The sequence below is a fragment of the Vicia villosa genome, linkage group LG1, assembly GCF_029867415.1.
Source record: "Vicia villosa cultivar HV-30 ecotype Madison, WI linkage group LG1, Vvil1.0, whole genome shotgun sequence".
Lineage (NCBI taxonomy): Eukaryota > Viridiplantae > Streptophyta > Magnoliopsida > Fabales > Fabaceae > Vicia > Vicia villosa.
This window is the reverse complement of record NC_081180.1, coordinates 7464478-7481185: the sequence shown is the minus strand read 5'-3', so window position 1 is coordinate 7481185 and position 16708 is coordinate 7464478. Positions and strand designations below refer to the sequence as shown.

Here is a 16708-nt window from a genome sequence, read left to right as displayed (position 1 = left end):
CTCTTGGCCTATAAAAGAGCTATCATACTTCAGCAAAGGAGGAGACACGAGTTCATATCCAGTAGAATGCTTGTAACATATTTGTAACAACTTGAATTTTTCAAAGAAATTTAAAATTCGAATTTTAATTTCTAGCTCGTTTCAGTTCAAACTAAACACTTAAATACAATCCTCAATCATCATTGAACATATCCCAATCAGTTTCAAGCCTTGAAGCACTCAGAATCATCCATTATACCTCACGGTTTGTTCAAACTAAAACCAACTTATATCTCATAACACACGCATATCTAGCAAGATGTAGATATATATTTGAACTTAGTGTGGTGTGTAGATCGTTTCTGGAAGTTTAATTGAGCTTTGGATGCTTGTATACGAATCTACCATTTTAGGGTTTTCCAGCTCAAATTTAGGGTTTTTAGTTAGAGCCAAAATCAGAACAAATTAAGAGCATGGTTGAATTCAGTGGAACAAGACGAATCGAATGGACATATCGAGCCAAATTTCTTTTCAGGTTTACCCCTATTCGCTGTTTTGCAGGTCTGAAGCTCATCAATTACAGCGCTTTTTTCATAAAAGCGCTATTAAAGGTCCTGGCGAGAGGTTGAAGACGATGAGGTGTCCTCACCTCATTGGACAGCACGCGCGCGTTTTTTTTAAATTAACCTTTGGTTTCAGTGTTTGCAGGCGTGTCACAAGTGGTGGACCCTCACAATCTGAGCCATCAGATCTCATTTATTAATTCATCCAACGCATCAGAATGAAGCCCTATACCATGGACTTTATTTAAATACCACACTGGATCATTAATTATATATTTCTATTTTTATTTTAATTTCTTTGCAAAATTAATTAAAAATAGTTTCAAAAATTCAAAAAATACACAAAAAATATTTTTAAGTTTCTAAAATAATATTTTATTTTCTGAAATAAAAATATTTTATTTTTCTTCATAATTTCAATATTTTGCATAATTAATTAGTATATATTTATATATTTGCTTTTTAATTATTCTAACCAATCAAAAAATCATAAAAAAAATTGTTCTTTATATACAATATTGTTTATATATTATAGACTAATTTTGTACATATTTTGAATAATTTTCTCTTTAAGTTTTAATTATTTGTATAATTATTTGTATAATTATGTATTAATTAGCTTAATCAATTTCAAATCAATTTCAAATCAATTTCAAAAATTCCAAAAAAAATTAGTTTTGTTTTAAAATTAATTGACAAATATTTTGTACATATTTTAAACTTAATTTCTAGGTTTAAATCTATTTTTATCTTTTTTCTTCATTTTAATTTAATTAATCATGCATTAATTATAATTAAAATCAATCATAAAAAATCCAAAAATATGTCTTTTATTTTTCTTGCAATTTAAATTCCTAGATAAATGTATAGGATGTCAAAATCATGTAAATAGGCTTAGTTTACATTTCCTGCACAATCGATGTAATAGCGTAGATTTACTTTCCGCACTTTACATTTCCGCATTTTAATTTCCAACGAATATAAACTGCGTGTATGTCAAAGATAAAATTGAACCGTTAGATCACTAACTTCAAAGATAAAATATCTGAATCCAATCACAATCACACTTGCACCTTTTAAGGTAATCCCTTCTCATTCTTTTCAAAATCAAAGTCAAAATTCTACTGTTTCGAGTACAAAATCGAACCTTTTGTTTGCATCCGGTGAAAGGATAGATTTTTAAAGGAAATAGGATAGAGACCTTACAACTCAGGGTAGACCTCCTAGTTTGCTTGCTCAAATCAAAACAAACAAAATTCTCATACACTGTTGTTTTTCAAAACAAAACTTTCCAAAAAGACAATATTTTGTATACATCCAAACACGGATCATTACAAAGTTAACGTTCTTTTCAAAACATCTTTCGAAAGATAAACAAACATTTTGTATACATCCGCACAAGGATCATTACAAATTCAATCTACAAAGGTATTTGAAACCACATATGAGCATTCTAAAGCAATTGAAAAGTGATCGAAAAACAAGTGAGCTAAGCAAACTTAAGAGCCCATGGATAACCATGGATACAAAGGGTGCTAACACCTTCCCTTTGTATAACCTACCCCCTTACCCAGAATTTCTTAAAGGTCTTTTTTTGGTTTCTTTTATAAACCTTTCCTTAATTGGATAAAATAAAAGGTCGGTGGCGACTCTGTGAATTTTCAAAAATGCGAAAGCATAAGCGATAAAAAAGAGTCAGTTCACGTATCTCTCCCGCTCAGAGGTATGGCCCGAAAAACGGAGGTCCACAGAATGTACAAAGAAATCTAAAGCTTTACACCAACAAATATGAAAATGGAATGCTTTGCAGCTTTGAAGGAGTCTTCTTTGCAAATTATATGAATATACAAGAGAAAGTTGTTTCCCGGTGGCATTGGATGATTCTAATATCATTGATCAAGTCAATGGTGTTTCTTAACAATTGTGATAATCATGGAACCTCTTAGAAAGTTTAGGTGATAAATGTGTAGTGGATTTATTAGCCTTGGGGTTGGACAAACTTTCGTATCAAATAATTCATAGAGAAGGAAAAAACGATAATGGTTTGTCGTTCCCTCATAAGGGGAGTTTTTTCGAGTTACTTTGAGTATTTGAGTGTTTTTTAAGCAAAGGGTGCCAAAGAAGTATGCCTAGAGCCCAATATCAATCTAAGGCCCAAAAGATCAAGAGGATGCCCAAAGATTTCCTAAGGGGAAATAGTTATCTCCTAAAAGGAATTTCAACAATAAAGAATTAGATTTCAAAAGTGCCTTTGAATTTAGAAAGCTTCAAAACTTAATTGAGCATTTTCAAGAAAGAATCAAAGGAAGGAAGTTATCTAAAGTTTACCCAATATTTGATTTCAAGTTGAATATTGGGGAGAAGTATGGTCTTATGTATTGCTTATTTTTGCCTCACCGTATACTATGAGCTATCTTTATGATATATGTGTTTGCTTGTATTTATTTTTTCCTCCTTTTTTATAATGCCAAAGAGGAAGAAGTATACCCTTAGAAGAAGTAAGATAGATTCTATATATTTGTCAAAGGGAGTCCAATCACTCCAATTTTATCTCCCTTGTTTCTTTGTTTGTCTACCTACATGACAAATATGTTGTCATTATTAAAAAGGAGAAAATGTGAATCTATGTGCTTGCAGGTATGAAGATTGAAGTAACCTGTTGTTTTGGTTTTAATGTTGACAACATTCTTAAGAGAAAGTTTTTATCAGTCTTGTTGATTAAGGCTTGTTGGTTCAGATGATATCATCCAATATAGTGATCAAGTAATGATGTTTGATATATTGATCAAGTTATGGTACTTGAAATGTTCCCGATCAAGTGAATGTACTTGGTATGTTAACCAAGTGATTATGTGTGAAAATCAATATGACGATCTATGAGCTTGTAGTTGTCTCTTATGATGTTGTTCATCCTTAATCCATCTCAAGCCTCATCAAAGAGAAAATTAAAGATTTCATGACGTGTTAAAGCCAAAGATAATATAGTAAGTATCTTTCAGAGTTGTAAAATAGAGGAAGTTTAAAATCTCGTTTGGTCGATCGTGTGCTTAATGTAGTTGATGGGTCACCAGAGTATTAGATAAAGGTAAAGTAACTTATAAGTTACTAATGAAACTCTCACATATTCACAAACTGCTTTTGAGGACCCTCTTTCTTTGATAAAAATGTTTTCATGTAAAGCTAATTGATTTCAAGTAAGAAAAATAGTTAATTATAAGTGAAAATCACATTAGATAATCGAATATTTTTTATATCGACTATTAGAATTTGTAGTCAACTAGTAACAGAGTAATTGAAAACTTTCTATATTTAAATTACATAATTAATTATTGTTGGTATACATAATCTGTTATCAACATTAAAAGTTTCATAAATTGTTTTCCTTTTTAAAATATATTTTCTCTTATATAAAGTGGACACATTTTCACTATTTTTCACATTAGAATCTAATTTTAAATCATTCTTCTTTTCCTTCTAACATCTCTCCTCCTATATTTTATTATATTGTTACGTTCACTAAAAGAATATATAAATAGGCTTCCCCTCAACAATTTGTGTTATTTTTATTGAATTTGTTATATACATAAAGGAATAAGTTAACAACCTTTTCCTATTTAATATTGATTTAAAATCCAAATTATTTTTAAAATATTAAAAATAAATTAATATTCATGTAATTTACATTTATTAATGTAAAGTGGTATTTTTATCTTCTAAAAATGTTTTTTTAATTTGATTTTAATATTTTGTAAAAACATGTTTTTTATAGAGTAAAAGGAATATACAATATAAAATTATAAATTATTTTACATTGTCAACCAATTTTCACGGTACAAAAGTAGATTCTATGCAGTTGTTTTTTCACGAAATCACACAGCCATGATTTTCGTGGCCATCATATTTTGATTAGAGAGTCCAAAAAAAATTAATATCATTTAATAATTTAAAATTTAAATTCCTTTAAGAAGCCGTCGGATTTTCATCAGAGTCGCCAAAGCACGACTGCATAAAGGTGAATTCTTATCTACCCAACTCAAAAAGTTGGGTAAGGTTACCTCCTGTGTAAAATGCCTTGAAAATAACAATTAATTGTAATATTTAATAAATAATTAATTGTGTTAAAATTAAATGGCATCATATGATTGGTTGAAGGTACATTACCCAACTTTTTATGATGAGTAGAGAAGTTGTCCCCCTGCATAAATACAGAAAATATGTGATCACAGCAAAACCCCGTCCGCATCAATATGTAAATTATTTCTCAGTTCTCTACAATTTCACTTTTCTGGAACCTCCCCACAGTCTCGAGAATTCTCCAACTCACTCTTTCACTTTCCCTCCTCACCTCGCATATTCTCGAACTTCCTCCTAACTCCTACACATGTCCTAACACTAATATAAATAACTCTCTCACCTTCTTCCTCTCCTCATCAAATCAAAACGAAACTGAACAACAAAACAAAAAAACAAACAAACTCTTTTTTTTCTATGGCGACAAAAGAAGGCAAGGCCATTGGCATCGACCTCGGCACAACCTACAGCTGCGTCGGCGTTTGGCAAAACGACCGCGTCGAGATCATCCCTAACGACCAAGGCAACCGCACCACACCATCCTACGTCGCATTCACCGACACCGAGAGACTCATCGGCGATGCAGCCAAGAATCAAGTCGCAATGAATCCACAGAACACCGTCTTCGACGCGAAGCGTCTAATCGGCCGTAGATTCTCCGACGAGTCCGTTCAAAACGACATGAAACTATGGCCGTTTAAAGTCATTCCAGGTCCCGCCGAAAAACCGATGATTGTTGTTAATTATAAAGGCGAAGAGAAGAAGTTCGCGGCGGAGGAGATTTCTTCAATGGTGCTGATCAAAATGAGGGAAGTAGCAGAAGCGTTTTTAGGCCAACCGGTGAAAAACGCTGTTGTTACTGTTCCCGCTTATTTTAACGATTCTCAGAGACAAGCTACGAAGGACGCTGGTGCTATCTCTGGTTTGAATGTGCTTAGGATCATCAACGAACCTACTGCTGCTGCAATTGCTTATGGTTTGGATAAGAAAGCTTCGAGGAAAGGCGAACAGAATGTACTTATCTTCGACTTAGGAGGAGGTACTTTCGATGTTTCTCTTCTTACTATTGAAGAAGGGATCTTCGAAGTGAAAGCTACTGCTGGAGATACTCATCTTGGTGGAGAGGATTTTGATAACAGAATGGTGAATCATTTTGTTTCGGAGTTTAGGAGGAAGAACAAGAAAGATATTAGTGGAAATGCGAGGGCATTAAGAAGATTGAGAACTGCTTGTGAGAGAGCGAAGAGGACGCTTTCTTCGACCGCGCAAACGACAATAGAAATTGATTCTTTGTACGAAGGAATTGATTTCTATGCAACCATTACAAGGGCAAGATTTGAGGAATTGAATATGGATTTGTTTAGGAAATGTATGGAGCCGGTTGAGAAGTGTCTTCGTGATGCGAAAATCGATAAGAGTCAAGTTCATGAAGTTGTTCTAGTTGGTGGATCAACTAGGATTCCGAAAGTTCAACAGCTTTTACAGGATTTCTTCAATGGGAAAGAGCTTTGCAAGAGTATTAACCCGGATGAAGCTGTTGCTTATGGTGCTGCTGTTCAGGCCGCGATTTTGACTGGTGAAGGAGATGAAAAGGTTCAGGATCTTTTGTTGCTGGATGTTACTCCTCTTAGTTTGGGTCTGGAAACTGCTGGTGGTGTTATGACGGTTTTGATTCCGAGGAACACGACGATTCCGACTAAGAAGGAGCAGATTTTCTCGACTTATTCGGATAATCAACCTGGGGTTTTGATTCAAGTTTTTGAAGGTGAACGTGCGAGGACAAAGGATAATAATCTTCTTGGGAAATTTGAGCTCACTGGTATACCACCAGCTCCGAGAGGTGTACCACAGGTTAATGTTTGTTTTGACATTGATGCGAATGGGATATTGAATGTTTCTGCGGAGGATAAAACAGCTGGAGTGAAGAACAAGATAACTATAACAAATGATAAAGGGAGGTTGAGTAAGGAAGAGATAGAGAAGATGGTGAAAGATGCAGAGAAGTATAAGGCAGAGGATGAAGAGGTGAAGAGGAAAGTGGAGGCTAAGAATTCGCTTGAGAATTATGCTTATAATATGAGAAATACTATTAAGGATGAGAAGATTGGTGGGAAGTTGAGTAATGATGATAGGGAGAAGATTGAGAAGGCTGTGGAGGAGGCTATTCAGTGGTTGGAAGGGAATCAATTGGGTGAAGTGGAGGAGTTTGAGGATAAGCAGAAGGAGTTGGAAGGGATTTGTAATCCTATTATTGCTAAGATGTATCAAGGTGGTGCTGGTGGAGATGTTCCTATGGGTGATGGTATGCCTGGTGGTGGTTCCAATGGGGCAGGTTCTGGACCTGGTCCTAAGATCGAAGAGGTTGACTAAAGAAGCCATGGACATTGCTAGGGTCTAGGAGCATGTCTGTTTTTAAATCCTTGGTTGGATCTATGGGGTTACTATGAAATTGGAAGTTGTCTTGTATGTTGTGTATGTTATGTTATAAGGTTTGGTAAAGTGAGTTTGTTGAGTCTTTGATGAATAAGGTCTTTATGTTTTTTAAAGCTTTTTTGTGATCAGTGTATTTTCTCTTTATGTAGTTATGAATAGTATAATTTAATTTTCATTATCAATATATCTCTTAAATCCCTGGCTCTACATTTATACACTTTGATGTCTTGATATTCATTATACTGAGACATTCTCATCAAGAAAGTCCATTCCCACCACTAGAGCTATTTAAATATGTGTAGAAAGTAAAAGAACCAAAATGTATGAAGTCTAGAGGGGAGTTCATTAAGTCTCTGTTTTTAAAGATATAACATGTTTATATGTTTAGCAGTGAAAATTTCAATGGTTTAGGGAAAATTTTGGATTTTCTCATCCTTTTTCTCTCATGTTTCTCAACCATTTTTCTCTCTTACATTGTATTCAGCCATTTTATATTTCATTATTATTATTAATAATATAATATCTTAATAAAAGTTTAAGATAATAATTATGAAAAAAAAACCTTGCAAATGAATAGATGAATATTTAATTTAATACCCGCAACGGCTAAAGAGGATTTATTCAATCACATACTTTGGGCTCCTAGATTGTGGTGCCCTTAGGGCAGTGGCTGAGCAGAGTAAAAAATTTGGGGATAAAAAATATTTAAATTAATACGTATATAAAATATGTAAGTGTGGTTTACATCGATATTAAAATATAAATTTATTTGATTCAAAGATAAAATTATATTGACTTTGACTTGATGTTTATTAATACGTATATAAAATATGTAAGTTGTAATAAACACAAAGTTGAATATCAAATAATTTAAAAGTGTATTGTTTTAAGGTTTTTGAATAGAAATAATCAATTATGGACTCAAGATCAATAGTTGCAATGACAAGTTTTGTTGAATTAACATCATATAATTGGACTCAATCCAAAGCATTATAACAGGAGAAATTGTAATCTTTGTTTCACTAAGAATACTTTAGATGGTTTGGTATATTAAGGATGCAAATCTAACATATATTTAATGTATCTTTTGTGTTGTGTTTGTAATAAAAAATTGTAACGTATATATTGGTTATATTTTTTCTATGAGTATTAATTAAGTTTTTTTTAGATATGATGATTACTTTGGCTATGGAAAAATTCATCAGGAAGGTAACTACACTTTCTAGTTTATTTAATTTTGTTGTTCACGACAAGCATAAGCTAAACAGAAAACCGACATTTTTATGAGATTATATAAATCAACAATATAAAATAAAAAATTAACTTAAATACGGAATGCAAAAACCATTGAACAATAATACTCAACCTAAAATCTCAATACTCAATTCTTAAATTCATAAAACAATCCCCAAATTGAAATTAATAAACTAAAATTGAGAATGACCCTGAATTAACAATACAAAATAGTCTGTAAAATGTACAAGGCAATATAAAAATAAAAGAAAAAAAACTAACACAACAACAAAGTTTAGATGGAAAGAAGAAGTTGTTATAACACCCAGAGAGAGAAAGAAATTGACGACAGTAGAGAAAATATAAGAGAGAAATTTAGGATCTAATGGCAAATTGGTAATTCAAAAAGTTAAAGTGGATATTTAAGTAATTTCACGTATATGAAAAAAAAATTAAAAAAAGTTGGGGTGGCCATGGCTCCCCTATGTCACAACATGGCTCCGCCACTGCCTTAGGGCTTTCTCTTTGACGAAGGGTCCAATGAGTTGAGATCTCCCTATTGGAAAAGGTCATTTAAGGACAAACAGATCATTGAAGATAAATGAAGAGCTTTAAGAGAATGATTCAGAGTTCTTGCAGGATGGAATCATGCAGGACCAAACACGAGCGAGATCTTCCAATGAAATGAAGAATAGTCTCACATGAAAAATTTAACTAATTTTAATGTTTTTATATAGAGTTATACTTATTAACTTGTTAAATGAGTTAAAGAGGATAAGGTGTCATATGAACAAGTGTAGTGTCACAAGTCTTATGTCATTTGTCACCTTCTTACTCCATTATGTCAGTGTCGCTGCTGGCTCCGACACCGAGGACAGGGCGTGGGCGTAGAGACGCCAGTGGCTATTGTTTCAGTTTATTATTTTTTGAATTCGAAAAATGATAACAGTTAGTTTGTGAAGTGTTGCAATAGTTGATAAAAAGTGAAAGGTTGCAACCCTTAGTTTGAGGTGTTGTTTAACGAGTGTGTTTTATCAAAGTCGCAATCTTGTGAAACAACACTGCTTAGTCTATGAATTGGTCATTTTGAATTAAAAAAAAATACATATTAACATATCCTTTTCAGTGTAAATTTCAGATTTTCTTCTTTCTTACATTTGAGTTTTCATATGTCTTATGCAAAATCGAAGATACGATGAATTATCCTGGGTATTCCGAAGATATGATGAATTATCCTAGGTATTCTTACATGTTGACTCTATGACATTTTAAGAGACTGAAATATTAATACAAAAGTGATTACATCTAAGATTTCAACTTTGACCTATTTAACTTATAATATTTATCTAAGTGTCTAATAGTATCTCAAGTAATGGCTACATAGGCTTCAGTTTCAAGCATCAAAGTGTTGAATTAAGACTTTGTAAAGTTGGATTGTTTCAATGGAACAAACTTCACTCGTTGGCAAGACAAGAAGGTCTTTCTCCTCACTGCCTTGAAGATTCATTATCTTGGATCCTGATTTGACACTCATTCTAAAACTGCAAGATGATTTTGAGGAACTCAAAAAAGAACGCAAGAAAATAAAGGAGGAAGAATTGCTTTATTGTGGAGACATTATAAACACACTATTTGATCATCTATATGTTCTATACATAGACAACAAATAAGAAACATAATTTTTGGAAGGCACAGAAGTTCAAACTTCGTGCAAAGAGGCAAGTACTACAAACTTTCTGATTTCAAAATATTTTGATTTGAAAATGTTGGACTCAAATCCCCGCTTTTGGATAAGTGCACAAGTTACAGGTTCTTATAAATAAACTAAAGGTTGTAAATATCGTATTCCTAAATCTTTCTAAGTTGGTGTAATTATTGTAAAATTGTCATATTCATGGAAAAGTTATAAAAAGAAGTTATTTCACAAATTTGAGAACTTCTCACTAGAGAAAATTCATAAACATATTTGATTCGAGGATGAGTTGAAAGATAGAGAGAAATTTGAGGTTGTTGGATATTCTAAGGCAAATGCAGTGAGCGCAAAACGCAAGAAGAAACAAGATGGCAAGAAGAACTATCTTGGACCTAAGAAAGAACAAAACAAGTTCAAGAATTATTGCAAATCAAAAGGCCCCCCAAAAGCAACTATTATATGTGTGACAAATAGGGTCATTATGCTCGAGATTAAAGACAACACTCCAAAAAAAGAGGAAAATGTTGTTCAAGCAAATGATAACATAATTGCTACTGTGAGCAAAATTATGGCAATTGAAGGTAAGGTACGAAATCTATTTTGAAGTCATTAATGGACAAGAGCTTTAAATGGGAAATGAAGGAGTTAGATAGTCGTTAGAAAGGGAGCAATGGAACTCAACCTCATTTTTGGAAAAAAAGTTACTCTTACTAATGTAATTCATGTTCTTGATATGAATAATAACCTTGTGTTAGCCTGGAAATTTTAGCTAAAAGGATGTTAATTAATGGGAATTTCAGCTAAAAAGAAATTAATTAATTAATTAACAAGCTTCGACGGTGCTAAGAATTGGAAGTATTAATTAGCAAGCTTCAACAAAAAAATAATCTCGTCGGCCGAGGAGTCTCGACCAGCATGATAGGTATGGTTTGGAAGAATCACAAAAGCAGATCCATAAGATAAGGATCACTCTTTCCTCTAAACATGTCTAAAATCTCGAAAAGGGCATTTTTTTTACTAAAGTTGATCTCGACAAGAAACTTGCGCGTTTGAGGTTATCAGATCAGAAGAAACTTAGAAATTTTTGAAGTCTCAAAGTTAGTTGAAGAAACGAGTGCCGATAAATATCATATTAGACAGTTTTGAAGAAGTAATGAATGACTCTGAGTAGTTACGAACCTGTGCTATTGGATATTTCACTAGTTTAGAAACCTGACGACGTGGGCGTTTTTTCAGAATGATAAGTTACGTATTTATACGTGTCGCCCACTTAAAGTTGTAACTATCATCGACGTTATTTTAGACTATTATTAATAGCTGACTCGTACATAGTAGTAGAGGTCGCAAATTTTCATACATTCTCTATATATTTGAAGTACCCAATCCGAGAGTGATACAATTTGTGAGAAGCATGTATGGGTATGTGTCATTTCTTTTCATTGTTTTTTGTTTCCTTAAACAAAGCAGTCGTCTTTGTCATCTTGCATTTTCACTTTTGTTTAATGTTATTTATTGCATTTTACACATTTTTCATATACTAAAGCTTTACTTCAATTAAATTTTGCATTTACTTTGTCTTTGTCTTTGTACAAAAAGTTTCATTTAACTTAAACGCACTAATTTTCGCACACGTGCTCTGCACAAAATTCTCCCGAGAATTTTCAAGTTAATCTCACAAGCACAATAAACTCATGATTGTTTATCAAAAACATTGGTAAACACCTTGTTAGTGGATATCTTTTGGGAAAACCATACATTAAATTTGTGTATGAGTTATGCAAGTTAATCTTGATCCATAGTTGTGTATTTATGGTGAAGGGATATTCCGCTGAGGGAATTGTTAAGCTTTGTACTACTAACAATATCATCAATAAAGTTTTTTTTTGTTCTTATATATGACTGAATTCGTTTCTTTATGGAATATTAGATTAATCCATATTGGTATTAGCATTATGAAAAAGATTACTCAAATCTAATTTAATTTTATATGATGTAATAATTTTGAAGAAAGTGAAATATGTTGAAAGAAATACCAACTTGTTTGATCTCTTTCATTCAGATTTATGTGAATTCTATAACACGTTAACTCGTCAAGGAAATAAGTATTTAATCACTTATATTGACGATGGCTCTAGATTCAAACTTATACATCTTTTAAAACATAAAGATGATACTTTTAATACGCATTTAAAATTTATAAAGCGGAAGTAGAAAATCAATTAAGTAGAAGTATTAAAGTCCTTAGGAGTGATAGGGGCAGTGAATACTTTTCTATTGAATTTGATGCATACTGTGAAAAATATGGTAGTATACATGAATGTTCCGCACCCCGTACACCACAACAAATTGGTTTAGTCGAAAGAAAGAATCGGACATGTAAAGAAATGACAAATGTCATGTTAATGCATTCTGAATTGTAATTTAATTTATGGGGTGAAACTTTACTATCTGGTTGTCATATAATGAATAAAATTCATTTGAAGAAAACCAATATTTCTCCATATGAGGTATGGAAAGACAGAACACCAAATATCGAGTATTTTAAAATGTGGGTGTATATGGCTTATTATAAGAACATGGATCATAAAAGGACTAAGTTGGGTCCTTAAGGGATCAAATGTGTTATTGTAGGCTATGCACCCAACACTAAATCATATAAGCTTTTGAATATGGATTCTAATACAATTATTGAATCCCAAGAAGTGAAATTCTTTGAGAACCTTGTTACAAAGGGTAAGGAATTAGAGTTTTCAACAAATGAAGAACCTCGCGGACAAGGCTATCTCTAGATACTTGAAACAAAACCCAAAAGAACCTCAAAGTTCTTCATGGATTGTTGAAACACAACTCGAGGCTAAGATAAGTAAAAGAGTCCAAAAGACTAAGAATCTAGTGACGCGACACGAAAATTACCCGAGCGTAACGAACACTTGAAATACAATAGAGTCACCACCAATGTTTATTTATTCCAAAAGGAAAGGGAAAATATCGATAAAACCCTTAAAATAACGGTGATATGGTCATTGCACCCATATTAGAGTCCAGGAGTCGGTTAACGTATATTACTTGCGATCTTCTACTTGTTACGAGATATTGACAAGAGAAAGAGATGGGAAAATTTTATAGTTTTTTATTAGTGTGTCTGACGAGACGTTAAATCTCATTCCTATGCATTCCAAAGTGAGATGGAGAACTCAAGGATACGTAGTTCTAGGTAGTAAATGCTTATTAGTTTGTCAATTTAAGCGAAAGGTACTTAGTCGCAATCAAACGAAAAACATTGTTTGCTACCCAAAATGTAGAAATGAACATTCGCATCACACCAATAACGGACAACATAATTTGGATTCTCACAGATTTATGTTCTCGTCGCATTCAAGCGAAAAACGTTATTACTCGCACGTGGTAGGAACGAAGCGTTGTTTGCATCGTCTTGGAATGGACAAAGCATATTTCGTTTATGAAAAGGTTTTTTGACATCGCATTAAGGCGGAAAAAGACATTCGATAAGTTGGATTGTTTGTATGTAGATGATAAATATTTGAACAATGAGCTCTACAACAATATCCAAATATTCAAGGAAGAAATAGGCATGCGCCCAATTAATCCTTCTTTCACCCAATTTTATTGCAAACTATGTGAGGTGAGTAGAGTCACGATTCCTTAGCGAAAGACAAGTATTATGACTCAGAGCTCTACAGCAGTATCCAAATACTAAAGGAAAGAAGAGGCCTACGCCTAACCAATCATTTTTCATTCGCGAAAGAATGAGCTAAACTCGTTTTAATTTCCCGAAAGTGGAGGCCTACGCCTAATCATTTCCCTTTTCATTCCATTTATTTGAGAAAAGGATTTTGAAACGTATGGATTGGAAGGGAAAAGAACTTGGTGTTGACCAAACTGTTTATTTGCATTTGAATTGAAAATGATTTGATGTTGATCAAGCATTTGGTTGCATTCATAGGAATTGATTTGAATGAGTTTGAAAACAAACTTGACGTTGATCAAGTGTTTTTGAACTTTATTATGAAAGATAATATAATCTCCAACATTCATGTCAATGGGATCACGACCATTCAATACCCTAAAAGAGTTAATAAAATAGTGTGTCATTAGTTAGTTCTGAGAAACTTTAACATGTTCAATATCTACAAGAATCCATACAGGAAGAATGGGACCAACAACCCCATCTATAACAACGGGACTACCTTAGTTCATCCATTCATCTCTTTCAAAGAAATTGTCCCTGCCTTTGACAAAATGGGAAGTAGAAGGTTCACTACCATATTCAACTGAACCCTACCATGTCCTGAGTTGTCGCTGTTGAAGCGGTAGAGGGCAAGCAACAAAAGATTTGGCAATATTTATCCGGGAATCATCGTGTCCACAAAGATTGGTTGAGAAGAACTGCCATTCGACTATCTCGCGTTCTAAGTTTCATGATTTGGGGTGCGGAAAGGGTAAATGCGGGAAAAGTAAATAAAAGCAGATAAACAATCTCAATAGTCTAAGAGAAAGAGTTATGGAATTGTATTTCGTTCTACCCGTCTAATGCTTAAATCCGAAGATCTATCGCTCGACACTCACAATACGCGTCAACATCATCGGGCATCAATCGAGACGCCACATCGGTGCCCATGTCTGCAACATCGACGAAAGCTCAACCACACTATTCACATTAGCGATTTCTCCACCGACACAAACAACACGGAGGCATTAAACTCGATACCCACTACGATTGTTAGTCCTAAATCCATGTCTGCAATCCAGAAACTAACAGCTATCATTCCTAATCAAGATCTATGATGCCCATGTCTGCAACACCACAAATCCAGAGCATTTAAACAAAAAGATCAAGAACAACAACAATGATGATTTGTAAAGCAAATATATAAACGATCCCAAGATCCACAAATATACATACAATAAGACTAGAAATATACATACAACACCCACCATAGGAATGAAACAAAGGGAAGAGAGAAGATGAACCGGAAAGATCTCACCGGTACAATGAAATCGAGACAGATCCATGATCAATCCACATGACGTCGCACCCAATGGTGTTTCCTCAACCTCTAAACTACCAAAAAAGTATCAGAGCTCAACTTGTCAAGAAGGGGTGATAAAAACCCTAAAAAATGTGTTTTTACAACATATATACAAAAACTGAAGTCGCAGACCGCGCTAAGCGCCAAACTTTTTGCCAAACTTGTCAAAAATGCTCCCAGACCGCGCTTAGCACGGTCAAGCCCGCTTAGTCCGCTCAACAGAAAAATGAAATCTTATTTTGGCCATATCTTGAGAACCGTAACTCCGATTTGCGCCCGGTTTGAAGCGTTGGAAAGCTTATTTCATGCTCTATCTAACAATAAGTAAATTGCAACCAAATTGATGATTTTTATCATCCTTATTTTGAGCTTTGTCCGCCGAAGAATTGGTAAAATCACGTGCTCGCCGCCGTGTCTTCAACACTTTATTCCTCAAAGCATCGAACACGCATAAATACCTACAAAAAGACAACAAAACTATCAAACGGTATATATTTACACGAAAACTTAACAAAACACAAATGATACAAATATACACAAAAACGGGGAATTATTCAAACGGTATTAACAAAAAGTATCGATAAGTGCCACTATTTACAAACACAAAATAACTACATTTTGGCACTTAACAACTCTCCCCAACTTGAATTTGTTTGTCCTCAAACAAGGCCAAACACTCAAATCGCAAAAGTAAAAATCCAAAGAATCAAGAATCAACAAAGTTTAGAAAAACGAAACAATTGTACGGTTCAAACAAAAACGTACCAACAAAGTAAATACTTACCACAATCCTACAACGACACTATGAAAATGAAACGGATCCTAGGTACAAGAATCATACAAAACATTCTAAAACAAAACAAGCTCAATCACGAATCACGCCTAGCAAAAATTCATCGGTAGATGAAAAACACCGAAAGGTGAGGACTTTGACACACACCCGACAAACTTGCAAACAAAAGACAAAATTATGCGTTCATCCAAAAATAGTATCAAAAACGCAACGGCACGAATCACAAGGGCTTTAAAGGTTGTAATGTGGCTTGGTTAACAAACAAGTGATAAGTCCTAAAGCTAATAGAAACAAAAACTTGCCTAAACCTAAGGGAGTAATTACTTCCACAAAGTTTCAAACAAAGGAATTTCAATCAAACTTCTTCTTCCTCACATGTTTCACACCAAACACAATACTTATTAGCACACTCTTATTCCAAACTCTTTTTGTTCTTTTTCTTTTTCCAATTTTTTTTTCTTTTTTATTTCTTTTTCTTTTCTTTCTTTTTCACAATTTTTTTCTTTTTCTTTTATTTTCACAACCATATACCAACCACATCATAAAAAGGCAAACATCCTTTCCCCAACTTGAATCCAACCACAATATACATTGAATACTCCCTACTTTCTAAGGCAAGGTAAAAATTCAAACTATAAATCATAGTTGAGGGTTCAAGAAACAAAGAATCAACATCCAAACACACTTGAAAACCAAACGCTCATAGACAAGCATTAAGCAAAAACAATATGGATATTGACAAAAAGGCTCAAAGGGGGTTACTAATGCTCACACACTCACAAGGTGAATTGATATTTAGCTATGGTATTTGTGCTCAAAATCAAACAAGTGCCTTGATCACTTTCGTGCATTCACAAAATCAATACAAACGAAAGATTAAACATAATAATAT

At 33.5% G+C, this 16708-nt stretch overlaps 1 protein-coding gene across 1 annotated transcript; it reads left to right on the top strand.

Annotated features, from left to right (window-relative positions):
* Positions 1 to 4888: 4888 nt before the first annotated feature.
* LOC131627677 (heat shock 70 kDa protein) lies at positions 4889 to 7228 on the top strand. The gene has a single exon (XM_058898517.1). It carries the CDS (start codon positions 5031 to 5033, stop codon positions 6981 to 6983), a length of 1953 nt encoding a protein of 650 aa, XP_058754500.1. The 5' UTR covers positions 4889 to 5030; the 3' UTR covers positions 6984 to 7228.
* The last annotated feature ends 9480 nt before the right edge of the window (positions 7229 to 16708 follow it).